Source organism: Plecotus auritus (assembly GCF_963455305.1).
Source record: "Plecotus auritus genome assembly, chromosome: 5".
Taxonomy (NCBI): domain Eukaryota; kingdom Metazoa; phylum Chordata; class Mammalia; order Chiroptera; family Vespertilionidae; genus Plecotus; species Plecotus auritus.
Window position 1 is genome coordinate 19,937,203 of NC_137776.1, and position 22,172 is coordinate 19,959,374.

Consider the following 22,172-nt stretch of genomic DNA (forward strand, 5'->3'; position numbering starts at 1 on the left):
TTTTTAGGTTCACTTGTTGATAGATATGTATTTGTTGTTCATAATTTTTATCTTTACTTTTTTCTTCTTCCTCTTCTTAAGGAGTACCTTTCAGCATTTCATATAATACTGGTTTGGTGGTGATGAACTCCTTTAGCTTTTTCTTATCTGTGAAGCTCTTTATCTGACCTTCCATTCTGAATGATAACTTTGCTAGGTAGAGTAATCTTGGTTGTAGGTTCTTGCTTTTCATCGCTTTGAATATTTCTTGCCACTCCCATCTGGCCTGCATAGTTTCTGTTGAGAAATCAGCTGACAATCCTATGGGTGCTCCCTTGTAGGTAATTAACTGTTTTTGTCCTGCTGCTATTAATATTCTCTCTTTGTCTTTTGCCCTTGGCATTTTAATTATGATGTGTCTTGGTGTGGTCCTCTTTGGATTCCTCTTGTTTGGGGTTCTGTGCGCTTCCTGGACTTGTAAGTCTATTTCTTTCACCAGGTAGGGGAAGTTTTCAGTCATTATTTCTTCCAATAGGTTTTCAGTATCTTGCTCTCTGTCTTCTTCTGGCACCCCCATAATTCTGATGTTGGCACGCTTGAAGTTGTCCCAGAGGCTTCTTACACTATCTTCAACTTTTTGGATTCTTTTTTCTTTTTGCTTTTCCGGTTGAGTGTTTTTTGCTTCTTTGTTTTTCAAATCTTTGACTTAATTCTTGCGTTCCTCTAGTCTGCTGTTGGGTCTCTGTATAACATTTTTTATTTCAGTCAGTGTATGTTTAATTTCTAGTTGATCCTTTTTCATATCCTCGAGGGTCTCACTAAATTTATCGGCCTTTTCTAGGATATTCTTGAAAAGCCTTATAACCGTGGTTTTGAATTCTATATCCAGTCGTTTGCTTTCCTTCATTTCTTTCGTTTGTGATGTTTCTTTGTCTTCGCATTTTTGTTGCTTCCCTGAGTTGGTAGGGTAGCTTTGTGTGCTAGGTTTCCTATATGGCCCAGTGGGTTGGTCTCCCCAGTTAACCTGAGGTGGACACTCTTGGTGCACCCCTTTGTGGACTGTGTGTACAGCCTGGTTGTAGTTAAGTCTTGATTGTTGTTGGTATCACTGGGAGGAATAGACCTCCAGGCCAGTTGGCTGTGAGGATCAGCTGTGTCTACGATGGGAGAAGTTTGGTGCTGGAGACAGCCTTATAGGATTAGACTTGCAAAATTGCAAAAGCCTCTGTGCTCAGCTTGGATGGGGCGGAGTCTCAGGGCGGAGCAGACAATCTTGGCTTCCCGTCAGCCCTGCCCTTGTGTGTATGCCTCCAGACCTCTGCCTTCTGCGACTCCCCTGAGTTTCCGCCTGACAGTCCAGATTCCCCCTGTAAGAGCGTGGGTCCCCAGGGGCTCGCCCGGAACTGGGGTTCAGTGCAGTCGGAACTAGGGTTCAGTGCAGTCAGGAGCTTCCGACTCCCTTTCGCTAGGGAAAGCCTGTGGCTACCTCCACATTCATCTTTCTCTGCGAGCACTTGCATGTGTGCGCGTGCGCGCCTCCAGACCCACCGCGGCTCCCCCGGGTCTCCGAGTCTCTGAGTCTACATGTGCCTTTCTCTCTACCTGACAGTCCAGACTCCCCCTGTATGAGCCTGGGTCCACAAGGTTTCGCCCAGAACTGGGGTTCAGTGCAGTCGGAACTGGGGTTCAGTGCAGTTGGGGGCTTCATTCCCCCTCCCGCCAGAGAAAGTCAGGCAGGCACTCAGTCGCCCTTCCTCTCTGCGCGTCTCTGTACCTCAGCCCTCCTTTGCCGCTCCTCTGATTCTCCGTGAGCTTTCCTCTTTCCTTCTAGTTGTAGAATTTCCACTCAGCCAGCCTTCTTGTGGTTCTGAATGATGTCCGTTCTGTCTTTTAGTTGTAGTTTTGAAATTGTTGTGTGAGGCAGCAGTTTAGGTGCTTACCTATGCCGCCATCTTGGTTTCTCCCCAATGTGCAACTTTTAATTTTAAAAACTAAAACATACTTTACAGAGTAGAGAACAAAAGCATGGGCTGCTGTACACTCTGAGGGCATTCCAAAGAGGGAATCCAGCAACTGCCTTTGGGGTAAACCTACATCCTCCTGGAGTGACTATTAGAAAGTACATATACTGGTTTTAGATAGTCTGTTGTATTTGTTACAAAATTAGCCACATTCTTGTATGAGAACCTCCCTTACATGAATAGTCTGCTCCCTCCCCAGGCCTCCCATGAAAACATGCCACAGAAGAATCAGATAGGAAGAGAGAACACAAAAGCTCAGCGACCTACAAATTTCCAGTATACCCACATGAAATCACTTAAACCACTCCCCGTCTGAAACCAAGAGGACCACCCCTCCTTAGAGAAGGCAAACTTAAGGTGAATGCAGACGCATATAAAACCCACACAGACTATCATCAATGCAAGGCAAGCCACAAATATTGATCTTCACTTTTATGCAGGTTCCATTTGATTGTGGTAGAGGAACATCCAGTACATATTTCAAAACAACTTGTCATAAAAAGAAATTAAAGGAGGTTCACACCAGAAAAGAAATGTTTTTCAAAATAGTTCCACCAATCTATGTGCAATCTAACTTGCATGATACACTTATGCCAACAGCATTTTCCAGCTGATGATTCTATGGTTCCAAAAGGCTGAATTGCAGAGCAGCGTAAGGCTAATGATCACAGTGCGTGTGGTGGTCGCCCCAGTCTCAGCACCAAGCACAAAAGCAGGTGCCTTCCCCTTGGGTGTTTGACAGGCTGATATTAAAGAGCAGCACATGTCGGAAGAGGGGGGAAATCGCCTGGCCTCCCTGACAGGCTTTACAGTGGAATGTTTGTCCTGTCAGAGCCGTGCGTATGACAAACCCGAGAGATGACAGTAACAGGAGTGTTTAGGTAAAAGAACAAGCTTAACAGAGGTGCCACCGTTGACAATAACATGCTTCTGTTAAAAGAAGAATCCTTGCTTTCATTTACTACTTAGAAATTCCAAATCTCCCTTTTTTCATCTTTTTTTTTTTTCTAAATCTTACAAAACTACCTTTTAGTTCTTTGCCCAGGCAGGAGACTAAACTGCCAGTCATATTTTCTCATCTGTTTTTCAAGATACCTCAGACCATCATATTGACATTTTTCAGTCAGGGTATTAGTCGGGACTGAAGCAGAACTTATGCAGAATATTGAAGTGACTGTGAAATGACTGCCTATTTTTCTGGAGTGCACTTCAAATTAACCTTGGGGCCTACGCTCAGAAATGGCTATTACCCAGCATTCGTGTTGAGGTCGAACACTGCGCAGGGTACCTTGCAATCATTCTAAATCAACTATCTCATTATTCTGTACCACAAATAAAATGTATGAGACAATATAATCTTCCTCTCCGCGAACCCATATACAGTTTGTATTTCTTACATTTCTATGGATATTCAAGTAATTATAGTGTCTATTTCACACCTCCAGCAATAACCTACTTCCAAGTTATGTGAACTCCTCCAGAAATATTTTACTCTAACTCTGCAAGAATGCTAAGTGATAGAGTATTTGGGGGAATGAACTGCTAGTTGTGAATTGATGCTAAATGAATGGGTATGCTTTAAAAAAGGAGTCCTTTTCGCTTGTGGGCTTTAACACTCATCTAATTATAATGATTTCAAATTCTCTCCAGGCTAAAATTAAACTTGGCTTCCTGGATAGCCAAACAACTGACTATTCTTCTTCACCACCCTGCTCCCATTTTATCGCAGGCTCACTTTGAGTATAAACTGATTAAAAACAGTCGTATTCTGAATGCTGAATTAAATGTCACTAAAAATATTTAGTTCATTGGGAAGTTAAAATCCAACACCACCCAGCCAGAGAGCATTGTCATTCCCTCTGGATGAAATGGGAGAGGCAGGTGACGATCGGGGAACACAACCTTGGTCCTAGCGGAGAGCATTGGTCATGGTGCTGATGTCACACTGGGTGGAATGTGTGGAGCCAAGGGGAATGCTACCAGAAGCACTGTTCCCGTGAGAGACAGTCAGATTCCAAACAAGAGTCCAAAATTGAGCTGCCATGTGAAATTACTTGGCAGAGACAAGGAATGCTCCATGAGAACGGAGGCATGAAGCAAGTGCAGAGCAAAGCCCAGAGATGTTCCTGAGGTAGTGATCAGTCAGCTGAGGGAGGTACTTGATAAGATATCTGGGCTTTAGACACGGTCGCTCTTGGAAGTTCTTAAGATCTATATAAGACACTATCATCACATTAAAGATGACAAAACCATGACCTAAGCTTAAACAGGATGTAAGCATATGATTAAGAGCAGAGATTTCAGACCAAAATAATGTTCTGTTGATTTTTAGAGAGAAAAGAAGGCAGAAGGAGAGAGAGAGAAATATCAATGTGAGAGTGAAACATCAATCTGCTGCCTCCTTCACGCCCCACACCAAGGATCTAGCAAGCAACCCAGGCATGTGCCCTGACTCAGCATCAAACCAGCAACTATGCAGTACACAGGACGAAGCCCAACCAACTGAACCACACCGGCCAGGACCAAATAATTTTTTTCTGACCAAGGAATTTCTATTTTATTTATTAAATTAAATTTTATTTTTCCCCAGTTTTTTAATTGACATATAGCATTGTATTCGTTTAAATTGTAGAACATAATGATTTGATATATGTATATATTGCTAAATGATTAGCACAAAATTTTAGTAAACATTTATCACCTCAGATAGTTACAAATTTTTAGTGTGTGATGAGAAATTTTAAGATTTATTCTTGCCCTAGCCAGTGTGGCTCAATTGGTTAGAGCATCATCCCGTATACCAAAAGGTGGTGGGTTTGATTCCTGGTTTGATTCCAGGGCACATACTTGGGCTGTGGGTTCGATCCCTGGTTGGGGAGCGTATAGGAAGCACCCAATTACTGTTTCTTTCTCTCTCTCTCTCTGTATCTCTCTCTCTCTCTCAAATCAATCAATCAAAAGCATATCTTCAGGTGAGGATTAAAAAATATATGTATATTTTTCCCTTAGCAACTTTCCAATATTCAGTGGCTCATAGTATTATTCAAATAGAGGCAAGTATCAAAAAAAAGCAACTAAAGGTTAGGTGTGTCTGGGAATGGGCCTTTGTAGTATGAGATGATTTAAGGCAGAAAAGTGCTATTTTTCATTATAAACTTATAGAACTCGATGATTTTTTTTTAAACCACGTTATATATTTCCTCAATTAAAATTAATTTTAAATGCAAATATCTCACGTGGCCAGAGTCTGCCAAACTCTCTTTTTAAAATTAAATTGAGGACATTTGCATGAATCTCAGATGGCTTGTGCCTTGCTTATCCCTGTTTTGGTTGAATGTTATAAGTACAGTTTTCCTATGATTATGTCCTGCTCATTGGCTGGCAGCCCCTGAAGGAAATATGCAAGATTTGGCTTCATTTTGCCTTATCCTTTCTATCACCAGGTAGAAAAGTTTGGTTCAAGAATATCTAGAATGGAATAAAAAGAAAAGTTTTTTTTTCCTTTTTTACTAGTTCATGGGATAATAAAAAATAATGCATTCATTGGATTACATATGTAATAGATGAGAATTAGTATGTTTAAGTCTAGCAAAAGGGTAAAATATTTTTATGAATATTTTTGCCCAAATTACAAAACAGTTACCCAGTAAAATAAGTTGGCATTCATATTATAAGGTCATTTCTGTCCAAATGTTCATGTGTTTTCTGTGCAGGATAAAACAAGACCCTATATATGTTCAGAGACATATTAGCACTTAATTGAAACTGAGAATATTTTAGCTTCCTCATGTCTTACAAAATTTATAATGTGAAGCTAAAAAAACAGAATAGGAAAATGTTCTATATGAGAAATATTGAAGATATTGATGAATTCCCAGAAAAAAAAAAGAAAGAAACATATCTAATGTTTAGACTCGCTCTAAAAAAATATTTTAAAAGGCTAATAGTGTGCTATTTCAAAGAGACTCCTAATTTAGAATGACCAAATTATGTTTAATTTTTATAATGGAATCTCTCTCTAGTCAGAGGAAATGTATGACCAGAGCTGTGTAATCAATGGGAAGCAGATGGTGGAACAATTATCCGCTGTATTCGGGCACTACCATTGGCCTGTTCACAGAGTGTGGGCCAGGAAATTCACTCTGTGTTTTTAATGTTTTCTGGTTATGATGAATAACATTCTTCCAATGAAAATATTTGTATTTTTTAGCTTCTATAGTAACAAGCTGCTTATGTAGAGAAGCAATAATTTCTCCTTTCCTTTCCTTCCCTTCCCTGGCTTTTCCTTCCTTTTCTATACCTTTCCTTTTTATAAAGTCCAGTTGGGGCTCTACGAGACAGTGATAATTCTAGGAATGTAATTTTTTAGTTTGAGCCGTAATTAGTTTTCAATATCAACATGCATTATTACTATCAATTCTGGGTAAATAGCTGCTCCCTATACCAGTATACAAACTTTAGTATTTTATTTAACTGAGTTAAATATTTAAAAAATTATATACTGTGGTTCACACAGAATTACTTATGAGTTAAAGACTTTAAGAAGACATTACAGTGCCTACTTTTCAGCACTTAATAACATCATTTAAATTATAAGTATTTTACTTTTTAAATTATAATTGAAAATGTTCTATTACTCTCATCTAGGTTTCAAATCTGTTTTTCTAACACATTGTTATATTTAGCATCTTTAGTTATTACTACTGACTCTATAGCTGCTAACATAATTACTTAGACACATCTTATATATACCTAGTTCTAGAACAATTTGTACATCTCTTTAATAATAAACATATTTTAGTTCTAAATATAAGAAATTACTACATATTAATGATGCTGATTTATGAATAATATTTTTAAACTTTGAATATAATTTTCCACACCTACATACCAATGGGGAAAATAGTATAACAAACACCATTTATCCATCACCCACATTCAACAACTATCATTATTTTGTCAATTTTGTTTTATCAATCCCCTTCTATCACATTTTCATGTGTTTTATTCTTAAGCAATTTTGAAAGAATATATATATACATATATATATATATATATATATATATATATATATATATATTTAAGTTTAAACATTGACTACAGCAAAAATGGTATAATATTTTTCAAGATAATGATTTCATAAAATAACCTTTATCTATTTGGTTGCATATGTTTTTGTATCTTATTTCTGAAAATGGTCTCTATTTTATAAATAACTGCAATATTTGCTTTAGTATGCAGAACCACATCTAGGTCTTTTTAACATCTGAAAGATTGTCACTGAAACTTAAAATATATCAACCTGATAGAAGAGCCCTTAAAAGACAGTTTTCTTATGGTAATTTTTCCTGAAAATACTGAGATTATTAAAAAGCCTTATAAAAACAGTTATTTATGATTTTAGAGATTTAGCAATTTTATTCTCTAACAAAGGAAAGTCAATATAACTAGTGGAATGGTGTTTCTTTTGGGGGCATTTATGAATTCTATTCAGATATTAATAATCATAGTATCTAGTTAATTTATGAATACTTTTCATCCTAACACAGGAATATTGCTTGTCACACAGGCATTTGGTGCTTTCTTTTCCTTTGCAAATGTAATTCTCGCTTTATTCCCACCTTCCCTGAAATTTTCCTTGGAATTTATCTGCATGTTTTACTCTCACTGTAAATCAAAAGACCCCAAACACTGGCTTTTGTTTACTAAGAAACCAGCATGATTATTTTGTTAAAGGCAAATGAAGTTTATTTACATAAACGTCTTTTAGGAGGCAAGAGTATGGAATGAGTGAATTGCCAAATGGAAAAAAAAAAAAGGAAAGTGTAAGTTTCAGTGGTCTAGAATGTGGCTTATTTTTTTTTCCTAATGCAAACATTGGCTCTAGTTTTGCATACCAGGATGACTGTCTGAAGTAGGGTTTGTTTGTTTATTTGTTTGTTTTCATGCAATGTGTCTATTCCTCTTCGATAACAGTATCTCCTTTTTTAAGTATATTTTTTATTGATTTCAGTGAGGAAGGGAGGAGAGAGAGAGAGAAACATTAATGATGAGAGAGAATCATTGGCTGCTTCCTGCATGCCCCACATTGGGAATCCAACCCACAACCTGGGCATGTGCCCTGAGTGGGAATCGAACTGTGACCTCCTGGTTCATAGGTTGATGCTCAACCACTGAGCCACACCAGTTGGGCTATAATAGAATCTTGATCTCCCTTTGTGTCTCTGTGTACTCTCAGTTGTAGTGGGCACTCAGTCCTAGCCTGGTCCATCACACCCTCCCACATGCCAACCATAGTAATTGATTCAGGGATAACCCATGATCCAAGCTAGCCAATGAGGGACAATTTCTACCTAATATAAAACTGCTGGGCAATAGAGGTCTTCTCTCCAGATGCTGAATTTGGGAGGCTATGCAACTGACCCTGCTATAACCTCATGTGGAGAGAAACCACCTGAGAGTGAATTCACAATGAGAGCAGAGCTGAGGGACAGAGAGATGGTGCTCTTATAACATCATTCCAACTTGTTGGTCGAATTAGTTCTGATTTCAGTCTATGTGTATTTCTGGGTTATAAATATACTAGAGGTCCGGTGAATGAATTTGTGCACCAGTGGGGTCCCTCAGCCTAGCCTGCGGGATCGAGCCAAAATTGGCTCTCTGACATCCCCCAAGGGGTCCCAGATTGCAAGAGGGTGCAGGCCAGGCCGAGGAACCCCACCGATGCACGATCAGGGATGGGGAGGGATGCCGGAGATTGGCCAGCGGAGGAGGGACCGCAGGAGGGCTCCTGGGCATGTCCGGCCCAACTCGCTCAGTCTTGATCGGCCAGACCCCAGCAGCAAGCTAACCTACCAATCAGAGCATCTACCCCCTGGTGGTCAGTGCATAGCATTGCGAGTGGTTGAGTGGTCTTAGCATATCATTAGCATATTACACATTGATTGGTGGAACGGATGACCGCATGACCGTGGACACTTAGCATATTAGGCTTTTATTATATAGGATATTCTTAAACTATATTTTTCTTTGCCACTTTGAGTTGATTTTCTTTCTCTGGCAACTGAAAAATTTCAGAATATTCCATCTACTCAGATAAATTAAAACTTTTTTTTAAAATTAATTATAATGTCAACTTTGCCATTTTTGTCTCATGTACATCTCTAAATCATTTGTGTCTCATTTTTACCCCAAGCAGTCATCAGTGCTCTTAATCTCAAATTATTTCCTAGCTTTTAGCTAATGCCCATCTGATACAAATGGATTGTCAGATTAAGAGGATAAGAGCAAGAAAGTGTGATGGAGGGAGACTGAGTAAAGAACAAACTAATTACATTTTGCTTTAAAATTTCTGAGGTGCAAAGCCAGGTCATTAGACTACAATATACTGGAATATTACCTTAGATTTCCAGAGATGCCTTCACAGAATTATTATTTAATCTAAATGTATTTAATGTAGCAGACATATTAGCTTAGCTTTCTGGTGTAAGTACTTTTCCTTTCTCCCCAGACTATGGAACAGAAAGGGTTTAGAAATAATCTTGGGTTGGCATTTTGGCTCTTACTAGATCTGTTATCTTGAAAAAGTTCCATAACTTCTCTGTTTCAATACCTCATCTATAAAATGAAAATAATGTTGTCTTCACATGTGACTGAAAGTATTATATAATACAAAACATTCAGGAAGAAGTAGGTACTCAATAAATGGAAACTAGTGGTTTTATCTTTTATCAACCACTTGAAATCATTCTGAAGGTAAAATATCAGTTAAGTGTTAGACCCTTGTATTTTCTCAGGTAATGAATTACCAAAGATGTGACATTTAGGCTTATCTCTCTATAATTTCAGAGAACTTGAGGATTTTGTAAGCATCAGCAGGTAATACTGTTTGAACTAATGTATCTAGCTCCTACAGACTCATACAAGACTCGCACTATTTGATGGCTCCAGCCATTCCTTTCCTCTTTGGTTGGGTGGTCGCTATCATCTGGGCTCTAATTCTTTTCTCACATATTTACATCTTTTTTACTATAATTATTAATGGTTTAGTGGTGCTGATTTAGTATTTATCTAACTTTATTCCATGGACTATGTTGTCCTTGAGTGAGAAAGAATGAAGTTCTAAAAATAGATCAACTGAAGGACTTGTATGCATGCCTATAAGCTTAACCAATTGATGCAAGACACTGGGGGGTAGGGGGTGAGGGCATGTGCCGGGGGGAGGTCAATGGGAGAAAAAAGGAGATGTATGTACTACTATTTGTAATACTTTAAACAATAAAATAAAAAATAAAAAAATTAAGGATATGATTATAATAATTCACCCCCTCACCAATAACTAACAAAAGCTGACACGATTTTCTTCCCCACTGACAAAATGCCACATCCAGAAGGGAGAGTCCTCTGTAATGAAGTTAGTGTTGACAGGACTGTTCATGAAGAGAAAAACTTCTAAAATATTAGAATTCTACATCCTTGAGTCTTAAAATGTAATAAATGTTATGGTTTAAATAGTGAAAAATGAAAAATGCTACAGGTGGTTTTATTACTTTATCATAAGATTAAAAAATTAAAGTTTTCATTGAACTTGTGGTTTAAAATATAAGCCTTCAGGGCTTTCTCTAGTCATGAATAATGGGGAAGAAGCTATCACAGAATATGAAGCACACTTTACCATAGCTCATCTGATCCCCAAAACTGAACTGAAAATGGGTTTTCTGCTGACATCAGCCAAAGCTTTTCTGAAATTTTTGCATAGCTCCAGGTGCATGGGGTCCCTGAATAAATATTATTTCAACACTGTTCCACTGCATAGATGAGGACCAAGTTAGGAAACATGTCTACCAGGATTTCTTAATGAAAGCAGGTGGTTTTTTATATTCTAAATAAATTCAACAGAACATTTTTAGGACTTTAGGTGCATTTCACAAAGGATTTCTGTAATATTCAGAAGATAGTTCATGTAGAGAAGCATCTGCTCAAGAAAGCATTCATTCATGCTCTCCTAATAAGAGGAACGTATTTTAAAAACTACATATGATAAGACCAAAAGTTTTATTCCTAGCAAGGAAAGACACTTTTTGGATTTATTAACCTGCTAAAGTTTAGGAATTTCTGCACTATCAAAGAGCTGCCTCCCTAAAAGAGAGTGGATTTTACATGAAAGACAAAAAGTAATTACTGTATTTGTTTAAAACTGTTTCTTGGCAAACAAATAAAACATACTCTGTGGGTAACTCAATAAGTAGCGTCCATAGTTTAAGTAATAGTAGGTTTTTATCTTCAACCTCTGTTTGTTGTATCCGTTGAACATATTACCTAATTTCTGTATGCTTGACTCCTCAATCAAGATATTGAAGCGCACTCCATTGTCATGTTTAAGACATGAGTTTCTACCCAGAGATATTTGAAATACATTTCTTTTTTATCTATATTTATATTTTGACATCAGTTAATCTTTGTTCAAGCAGTACTACCTACAATAGAAAAGTTAAGACCCTTCAGTGTGTACATAGTTAAATTTCTAAGTAATGTATTTCTAAGTAATGTATTAAATTTCTAAGTAATGTATTTCTTTTTTCTGAAATATATTGATCAAGCGATGGGATGCAAAATAAACTAAATCAAATTTCACATCTCTTTCAATGGTGTTTTTGAAATTCTGAGTAATGACTCAGGTTGAGCCATTAATGCAAATCCTCAAAACTTAAATAGTTTCATTTTGGGGCATCTTTTAAAGAAACAACAGATGCCTTTTCACATGCATTCTAAAAATCAATAGAGTTAATCAATAATGCTCTCCACAGGTAATAAATGCTGAGGAGCATTTCTGCCCATCTATATTGATCAAGAGAATTGCTTCAAATTGCTTCTGATGTGTATAAAAATCATTTCCTTATTGATCAAAGACTCTCTTTCCTCTTTGATATGTAATTTCATATATGGCACACAATTGTTCTAGACTTCATTCTTGTGTATTTGTGATAAAAAAGTTCCTATGATCTGTCCTATGAGACTAATTTGAATGAAACATAAAATGGGTGTTTTTGTTTTCTTGGGGGAATGCATTGCTTAATATTTAATCAAAGAATTCATAATCATAAGAAATTATTGAAGTTATTTTTAATGAGAAATATAAGATGTATTTCACTCACATTTTATTGTTTAGAATAAGCTTAAAGTTTTGAATCTGCTTCTATTTCTTATAACAATTTCATTTAATTCACACAATGATGCTATTCCTGATGGTATAAGTAGTAGAAAACAGCATAGTTCTAGCCAAGTGTTGATTCATAATATTGCTGGAAAATTACATTTTTGTAACAAGAGATAACATGTAAGTGAATTTTGTGACCTTTTTGTTAATATATATGTTAAGTGTATAGAGATAAAGTAATAAGAAAAGTATGCTTCTAAATTAGTTTTCTAAACAATTTCATTAGATCCAGCCTTTACTGAGTCTGATTAAATAGGACTCTGTTCATCGTTGGCACAAACAATATATGTATCCACAGTTGCCTTGGTTAGCAGTGATGGCAACTGATGGCTCATTGAGCAAGTGCTATTAGACAAATTAAGAAGTTTTCCCAAAAAGCTCAACTTCTAACTCTTGATACATTAACTAGCATTGTGAATTACTCCTCCAATAACAAAAAATACTCAAAGATTCCTATCAACATGAGTTAGCAAATTTCATAACCTACACTCCCAATTTTCCTTCTCTAGATGTTCCATTACAAAATTACATTCTTTTGTCCAATGAATACACCACCATGGAATGTGTTACTGAACCAGTATCTTTTTAAAACTTGACCAAAAGTTTTCATTCATCTCATAATTTATATTTTGAATATCAGAGAATATGAATTGTCATATTGACAACTGAAGTCCCAATATATCTTAAATCATTACTATTACTCTTTTTTAAATATATTTTTTATTGATTTCAGAGAGGGAGAGAGAGAGAGAAACATCAATGCTGAGAGAGAATCATTGATCTGCTGCCTCCTGCATGCCCCACACTGGGGATCAAGCCCGCAACTCGGGCATATGCCCTGACCCGGAATCGAACTATGACCTCCTGGTTCATAGGTCAGCACTCAACCGTTGAGCCACGCAGGACAGCTGGGCAAGTTGAAATATTTTAACCAAACAAAACTGTTTCTTTTTTTATGAGCAATTTGTGTATTCCCAGAAAGCTAATTGCAGAGTAAGACTCTTAGAGTCAGTAAGTGCTATTAGGGTAACCATAGAAGTTAAATTTTTAAAATATTTCTTGTACTTAGGTAGAAATTAATTTTAAAGTATTTCTAGGAGCAGTCAAAGATTCATCTGAGAACTAGAACTGCACACCCAAGAGATGTTTACTCTGACTCATACTATATATTAGTGAGAGCAGCTTAATCACAGTGGGAGAAACGACATTGAGCCAATCAATAACAATTCATCCGGAGGTATTAAGGTATGACACAGAGAATAAGAGCATGATTTTTTGGAGTCAGACCAGCCTCAAATCCAGACTCCCCTCCTTATAATCTGTGTGGCCCTGGAGAAGTTGCTTTTATCTCTCTAAGCCTCATGTTCCTCCTCTGTGAAGCAGTGTATGTGTTAGCCCTGCCCAATTGAAATACAATGTGAACTGCATATACAATCTTACATTTTTACTAGCTATGTTTTCAAAAAGCAGGAAAATTATAAAATGTATATTATTAAATGCAATATATCCAAAATAATATCACATATGTAGTCAATATAAAAGTTATTAATGCATTTTTTTCATATCAATTCTTCAAAATCTGGTGGGCATTTTACAATGATAGCACATTTCAGTTTGCACTACCTGCATTTTAAGTTCCCAATAGCCACATGTGAGTCACAGCTGCTATAAAGGATAGCACAGGTATACAGCTACCCCATAAGGATATTGTAAGGATAAAATGAGACAATGTGTATAAAGGGCTTGGGATAGTACTTGGCAAATAATAAGCACTAAAAAAGAGAGTTGTGAAAACTGTTGCTATTTCTTTTGAATGTTGACTACAACAGCCAGTGCGATAAGCTTGAGGGAGGGCAAAACATGGCATAGCTCCTGGGCTAAGTAATGACAAATCTAAGAAGGTAGGACAAATACATAGTTAGCTATTATTTCTGTCATCTTATTAGCACATGGATGGAATGAATAAAATGCAAAAATATGTTCAAAAGAGGAAGATCACTTGTGATGCCTTTTACTAACTTATTGAAGAAGGTCATTTTGAACTGGGATTTTTTAAGTAAGTGGACTTTCATTAGGAAGATATAGTTAGGAACCATGGAGACAGCTAAGGAAAATATTTCAAAAGGAATAATAGGAGTAACAATCCAAAGTCGGGGAAGTGAAAAATATTTTCAACAAATAATAGCAAATTATTTGATGAACACAGGGTTCATAGATAAGAGTGTACTTGGGTAAGTAAATTCTATAAAGCACTAGGATCCTTATTCAGTGTGAGAGGAAAATGGAAAGAAAAAAAAGCAACGATTTGGGAATCAAAGATCTAATTCACCCAGGTTCTACAACTGCCACGAATACGTTTTCTTATTTGGGGCAGGTCAATTTATATCATCTACTTTGTTTGGGTCTTAAACAGAGTTTATTGTTGTTGCTGCTGCTTTTGTTGTTCTATTCAAAATTATGGTATTTCAGGATGGGAGTGACATAATTTAAGTAACACCTTACAAATTAATATAGGTAGACTTAAAAGTAAAGACATTCTAACAAAAAAATCATTTGGGGTATCACTTCAATCATCCTGACATCCAAAGGTAAGGATTTTAATATTGTAGACCTAACAGTTGGAAATGGGAAGGTTATAGAAAATTAGTAAAGAAGAATGGATAAAACTTGGGTTGAGGATGGAGAGGGAGAAAAGGGGACAAATGAACTAATGCCCTTTGGAATCTGGAAAAAAAGAGAATTTAGTATTTGAAATAGAAATGGAAGAACTAGGAAAATAATTTTGCTGAGATATGGGAAGAGATATGATTTTTTTTAGTTAGCAATTAGGTACAATTTTTCTAATTGACTTATTTCATTTAACATAATATCCTCTAAGTCCATTTATGTTGTTGCAAATGGTAAGATTATGTGTATTTTTATTGCTGAGTAATATTCCATTATATATACCTCATCTTCTTTATTTATTCATATATTGATAGACACCTGGGTTGCTTCCATGTCTTGACTACTGTAAATAATGCTGTAATTAACATAGAGGTGCATATACCTTCAAATTAGTGTTTTCTTTTTCCCCAGATAAATACCCAGAAGTGAAATTGTTGCATTATGGAATAGTTTTATTGTATTTTATTTTTTGAGGTGCCTCCATACACTATTTTCTATAGTGGCTGCATCAATTTACAATCCTATCAACAGTGCATATGGGTTCCCATTCCTCTACATCCTCTCCAACACTTACCTGTTGACTTTTTTATAATAGCCATTCTAAGAGGTGTGAGGTGATATTTCATTGTGATTTTGATTTGATTATCTTGATGATTAGTGATGTTAAACATTTTTTCATGTGTCTAATAATGTATACCTCCTTTGAAGAAATGTCTATTCAGGCCCTCTGCCCATTTTTTTAAAATCCCTATCTGAGGATATGTTTGTTTGTTTTTAACTGATTTTAGAGATATTGGAAAGGAGAGGGAGAGAGAGAGAGAGAGAAATATCAATGTGATAGAGAAACATCTATAGTTTGCCTCCCCTATGCACCCTGACTGGGAATCAAACCCATAACCTGGATATGTGCCCAGACCTGGAATTGAGGAATTGAACCCGTGACTTTTCAATGTATGGGACAACTGAGCCACACAAGCCAGGACCTCTGCCCATTTTTTAATTGGATATTTTTTTGATATTGAGTTGCTTGAGTTCTTTATATACAGGGTGGGACAAACATAGGTTTACAGTTGTTCCTATGGAAAATAATACAATAATCCTAATATATAAAAACCCTGGGTCCGTCACGACTGGAGGCTCCACCAACTGGAAGTCAGTCCTGCAGTCAGCCTGGGTTGCCATGGCCACCCAGCACTGACTGCTACGGCAGCAGGTGCAGTGACCCAGCACTTACTGCTGAGGGGGCTGCGGATCAGGCCCAGAGAGAGGCCTGAAGAGAGAAGCAGGGTCTGATCCATAGCCTCTGTGGCAGCTGTTGATCAGCACTTGCCTCCCTCTTTCTCCAGGTCTGGCCAGCAGCCGCACCTTTATTTCTCTCCAGGCCTCCACCAAGCTGCTGATCAGCCCCACCTTTCTGATCAGGCCCTGTTGATAGGCCCAGAGATGCTGACTGGCATAGAAACTGACCAATCAGAACTAAATCTGGGTGAACTGTAAGGAGACAATGGCTACCTAGGAGGCAGAGCTATTGACACTGACTGGCATAGAAACTGACCAATCAGAACCAAATCTGGGTGAACTGTGAGGCTGCCTAGGAGGCAGAGCTTTTGATGCTGACTGGCAAAGAAACTGACCAATCAGAACCAAATTGGCCAGCAGGGGAGGGCAGTTGGAGGCAACCAGGCCAACAGGGGAGGGAAGTTGGGGGTGACCAGGCCTGCAGGGGAGGGCAGTTGGGGGTCATCAGGCCAGCAGGGGATGGCAATTGGGGGGGACCAGGCCTGCAGGGGAGGGCATTTGGGGGTGATCTGGCTGGCAGGGGAGGGCAGTTGGGGATGATTGGGCCAGAAGGGGAGCAGTCAGGTGTTAATTAGGCCAGCAGGGGAGCGGTTAGGGGGTGATCAGGTTGGCAGGCAGAAGCAGTTAGGGGGAATCAGGCAGGCAGGCAGGTGAGCAGTTAGGAGCCAGCAGTCCCAGATTGTGAGAGGGATGTCCAAATGCTGGTTTAGGCCTGATCTCTCCTCTAGTCCTATATAATAAAAGTGTAGTATGCAAATTGTCCCCTTGACCAGGAGTTGTCTGTGAGTTCAACCAGGGGGTGGGGCTGGCCAGGGGAAGGGAGGGAGGCCCTGGCTGGCAGCTGCTAGGGACCATACCAGTGCAAAAATTTCATGCACTGGGCCTCTAGTTAATAAATAACAACAAAAGAATAAGTGCTGTGTTTCACGTATTCACAACTGTAAACCTATTTTGCCCCCACCTTGAATTCGGGGTATTAATTCATTATTAGAAATATATTCTAATTTGCAAATATATTCTTTCAATCAGTATGTTGTCTTTTTATTTTGTTGATTAGAGGCCTGCTGGGTTCCTAGGCCTGGCTGGCAATCAGGGCAATTGGGGCCTTCTGACTATTGGCCAGGGCCTGCCTCCCTTTCCTGGCTGCCAGCCGCTGGCTGCTGGCTGGGGCCTCCCTTCATTCCACTCCGCCCCCTGCTGGTCAGCACACATCATAGTGAGTGATCAAACTCCCAGTCTCCCGGTTGAGCTCCTGAGGGGACACTTTGCATATTAGCCTTTTATATATATATAGATGGTTTCCTTTACTACACAAAAGCTTTTTTAGTTTCATGCAGTCCATTTGTTTATTTTAGCTTTGGTTGCTCACACACAAGGAGACATATTAAAAAAATAATAGTGCTGTGCCCGGCTGATGTTGCTCAGTGGTTGAGCATCAACCTATGAACCAGGAGGTCATGGTTCAATTCCCATTAGGGTCCGTGCCCAGGTGGTAGGCTCAATCCCCAGTGTGGGGCATGCAGGAGGCATCCAATCAATGATTCTTTCTCACCACTGATGTTTCTATCTCTCTCTCTCCCTCTCTGAAATCAAATAAAATGTCTAAAAAAATAAATAGTGTTGATATCGTTATCAGAGTTTACTGCCTAGGTTTTCTTCTAGGAAGTTCATTGTTTCAGATGTTGCATTTACTAGTAAGCCTTTAGTCCATTTTTAGTTTATTTTTGTATATGGTGTGAAAGTGGTCCAGATTTATTTTAATTTGTATCTTTTCTCAATACCATTTAATAAAAACATTGTCATTTCTCTATTCTATGTTCTTACCTCTTGTCATAAATTAATTGACCTTATAAATGAGGGTTTATTTCTGGACTTCCTATTCTGTTCCATTGATCTATGTGTCTGTTTTTTGTTTGTTTGTGCTGACACCATACTATTTTAATTACTATAGCTTTGCTGCCTTCAATACTCCCTCTTTAATGTTTGTTTCTATGTATTAGATGAAACAGCTATCTCTTCCAATCTTGAAAGCATTGACTTGAATAGGAGCAACCTTTTTGTAGACTGTGGATGCTGGGTGGGTTTTGTCATGCCAGTTGGAATGTAAGTGGGTGTGTGTGCCTCCTGGGGCACTCTGGTGGACCAGCTGGCTGGGGCTGCAGCAAGTGCTGGCTGAGGTGGCCAGGGCATGCTGTTGGAGGCCTTGCAGGGTGATTAGAGTGCTTGGACCAAGCTCCCACCCACCCTACTCAGAACCAAAAGATAATGACCTAATGCTAATTATTTCACTTTTCTTTATGGGCTTTGATTCTGTTTGTAAATAATGGGGGTCACAAACACCTCTGATCTAAGAGAATTTCCACACATTCTGAAAGTCCCTGCAGTTCTCTACCTATTTGGCAGTAAATGGAATTTTTTCATGCAAGTCTAAGAGCTCTTTAATACACTGGGACAGGCGAGTCTGTCTGCAAGGCCCCTCAGGAGTATTTCCCCCTACTGCAAGTCACATGTGGGAGTGGGCTCCCTATGATTTTCATGTCTCCATCTCTCCTACCCTTCTCTATGTGGTTCCTCTCATTTCATGTGCAGAAGCTGTTCAATCAGCCCTTAGTTCTTCAGGAGGAATTGTTTTATATGTAGGTGTATATTTGTTATGCTTGTGGGAGGAGGTGAGTTCTGGGTCTTCTTACAACCTTAAATTCAGGGCCATCTTCACCTTAATCCATTACACTTTCAGTAAAATTAAACATGGTTGTGAATTTATACCCCTAGTTCAAGTAAACCTGAAAAAACTTATCATGAACTTGCTGACTCAAGTCTGCTCTAGCAGAGTCGTTTTTTTAAAACACCTGAGGCTGTGCTGCTGAATTATATAATCCTAACATTAAATTCCAATATCATTTCCTCCATTTTATTACACAAACTTTCGGAAATCATCAAGAACCTTTATAATTATTTCTAATTATAATTTTTACAGATTTGAATTAAACAAAAGATAATGATTTAATGTTAACTGTTTCACTTTTTTTTTATGGGCTTTGATTCTATTTGGTTTCAAAAATAGTAAATAATATTTACCCCCTTCCTAACCATAATATGAAGACTACAAAAAAAAAGTTGTTTTATTCTTAGAAAAGTCACAAGCAGCTATTGCCTGTAGAGGCAGGAAGTGAATCCATATGCAATGCTTCTGTCAGCAAAGACTTTGTAGAAGAGAGTTTATAATAAATATTCACATCTGCTGCTTTGGACACTTTAATCCATCCTAAGGATCTTTGCTGTGTCAGGCTTTGTTCTAGATGAAGAAGCCCAGTAGTTATAAAGGTTTGCAAATACGCTATATTTATCATGGTTAGCTTTCTTTTTATAACTTTTCTCTGTTTTAGAGATATCCATGACAATTTTTAGTATAATTTGTGATTAAATATTTCACTGTGACTCTATGGTGTTATCATATAGAATTTTCATCATGGGATAGACAAATTCTATTTTCACAATATATCACCTACTTATAATTTGTCAAGAAGTCATCATTGATAACAATGCTACCTGGATGTAGAAAACATAACTCAAAGTGCTTATGAATAAATGCTAGCCCCCTCTATAGACAGGTTTCTTAGTTTTTCCAAACCTCTCTTTTTTTTCATCTGTATAATAGAGTTACTATTATTTTTTATTATTAGATTATTATAGGGATTATATGAAATTATCCATGTTATGTAACTAAATCTAGTATCTAGCAGCATGTTGAGTTTAATGAATTTTAAATGTTTACTAAAATGGTACTATATGTCTTTTAAGTTGTATTAGATAATCCCATGAATCGTACTAATACTATATTTGTTTAGCCCGTGTACTGAATTTATGTAAACATAATCTATTGCTTTTACTTACCTCCACATTTCCTGATAGTTTGCTACTGAATTTTTAAAAATAAAAGCAGTTAGAAGTGAATCGCTGATATATTTTTTCCTATATCAAAACTATCCACTCAAAAAATATGGTATGAAAATCATGAGTATGCTTTGTGTTGCATTTAGTTCCCTTATGTAACAAAAATTTAAATTTTGAATTTTAAATTAGAGTAATAAAAACCAAAGTTATCTTTAAAATGGAGGTATTTTCACTTCAACTCCAAAGAAATTTGTGTGTCAGTTTTTAAAGAATAAATGTATTATTATAGTCTTAAGTATCAATTTAGTATAATTATAATAAAACAGCTTACATATAATACAATTTTTTTTTATATATATTTTTTATTCATTTTTTTACAGAGAGGAAGGGAGAGGGATAGACAGTCAGAAACATCGATGAGAGAGAAACATCGATCAGCTGCCTCCTGCACAACCCCCACTGGGGATGTGCCCGCAACCAAGGTACATGCCCTTGACCGGAATCGAACCTGGGACCTTTCAGTCCACAGGCCGACGCTCTATCCACTGAGCCAAACCGGTTAGGGCATAATACAAATTTTAAAATCTAAATAAATTATACACTATATATGTGTATATCTTTGCCATGGATATATTTTAAGCTTGTGTTTTCTAACAATTTTTCACAAATAATTTACTTAAAAAGGAAAGCTGTGTTGCTTAGTGCTTTCAACCTCATCTCCTCAATATTATTTATTAATCCCAAATTTAAGGAGACTAGCAGAGCATTTGATGACCTCTGCATATAAAGTCAGTAACACATTAGGTTTTACTTTCTCATTTTTAAATTTTTATAATTTAATCATTCACATATCTTAATTTTGACTGGAATTATTTTCTATACAGACAGGACTTAGTTCCTATTTAATGACTGGTATCTAATACAAAATGAGTTTGTTGAATTAAAATTAAAACAAAATATATATTGATCTCACTAATATGTGGACTCTAATGAACAAAATAAACTAATGAAAAAAATGGAATCAGGAGCATGTATATATGGGACAGACTGGCTGGTGCCCAAGTGGAGGTGGGTGTGGGTGACTGGATAAAGAAGGAGCCTGGCTGGCTTGGCTCAGTGGTTGAGCGTTGACCTATGAACCAGGAGGTCATGGTTCAATTCCTGATCAGTATACATGCCCAGGATGCAGGTTCCATCCCCAGTAGAGGGCATGCAGGAGGCAGCCTGTCAATGATTCTTTCTCATCATGGATGTTTCTATCTCTCTCTCCCTCTCCCTTCCTCTCTGAAATCAATAAAAACATATTTTTTAAAAAGGTGAAGGGATCAGCTAAAGAACATATATGCATACCCATGGTTTGGTGAAGGCCAAGGGAGGTGGGAGGTGGGAGGTGGGGGTAGGTAGGGGTGGGTGGGGGTGGGTGGGGGTGGGCGGAGGTGGGCAAAGGGGGGGAGTGGGACAGCTGCAATTATGGCAACATTAAAATATTTTAATGCAAAACTATATATTCTATTGCTTATAAACTGTGACTGAGGAAATAAAACTTGGATATTCCCCTCTTTCTCTCTCCTCTCTCCCTCTCTTCCTCCAGGTCGAATATTAGCGCAGGCAAGTGGCAGTGGCGTTATTCATTTGCTAGATCTTCAGTCAGGGCAGATTTACAAATTGATGGGCCATGAGAATGAAGCTCACACAGTGGTGTTTTCTCATGACGGAGAGAGTCTGTTTTCCGGAGGCTGTGATGGCACTGTTCGAATATGGTCTTGATGATCAGCATATCCCACTGCAGAGGGCATTCCCTTTAAGGCTTGGAAATGCCTCATGTAGTCCCAAACCAGTAAATACCTGATTAAATATTCCAGCAGGTAACATTTAAATTTGCTTTAAAACATGCTTTGAATGTATATTTTAATGCTCATACTGTTACCAATAATAAAACAAAACTTTCTGTTCATTTATTTGTGTCTGGGTCTTTTTTTTTTCTTTCTTATTTTGATAAGATTTTAGAAACAGAGCATTTTTGCTAGAGATTTGGAAGAAACAGCTTTACAATGACGCCTAATGACAGACTAGATGAATTACAGGAGATTGATTTT

At 37.6% G+C, this 22,172-nt stretch overlaps 1 protein-coding gene across 1 annotated transcript in view; it reads left to right on the forward strand.

The window, feature by feature from the left end:
- The window catches only part of LOC308248923 (sperm-associated antigen 16 protein-like), a 627,414-nt gene extending 605,382 nt beyond the window's left edge, over positions 1-22,032 (forward strand). Inside the window, exon 8 of the mRNA XM_080669397.1 lies at positions 21,668-22,032. Within this exon, the coding sequence (XP_080525523.1) occupies positions 21,668-21,843 (176 nt within the window). The 3' untranslated portion in view covers positions 21,844-22,032. The remainder of the gene's footprint in view (positions 1-21,667) is intronic.
- Positions 22,033-22,172: the final 140 nt, after the last annotated feature.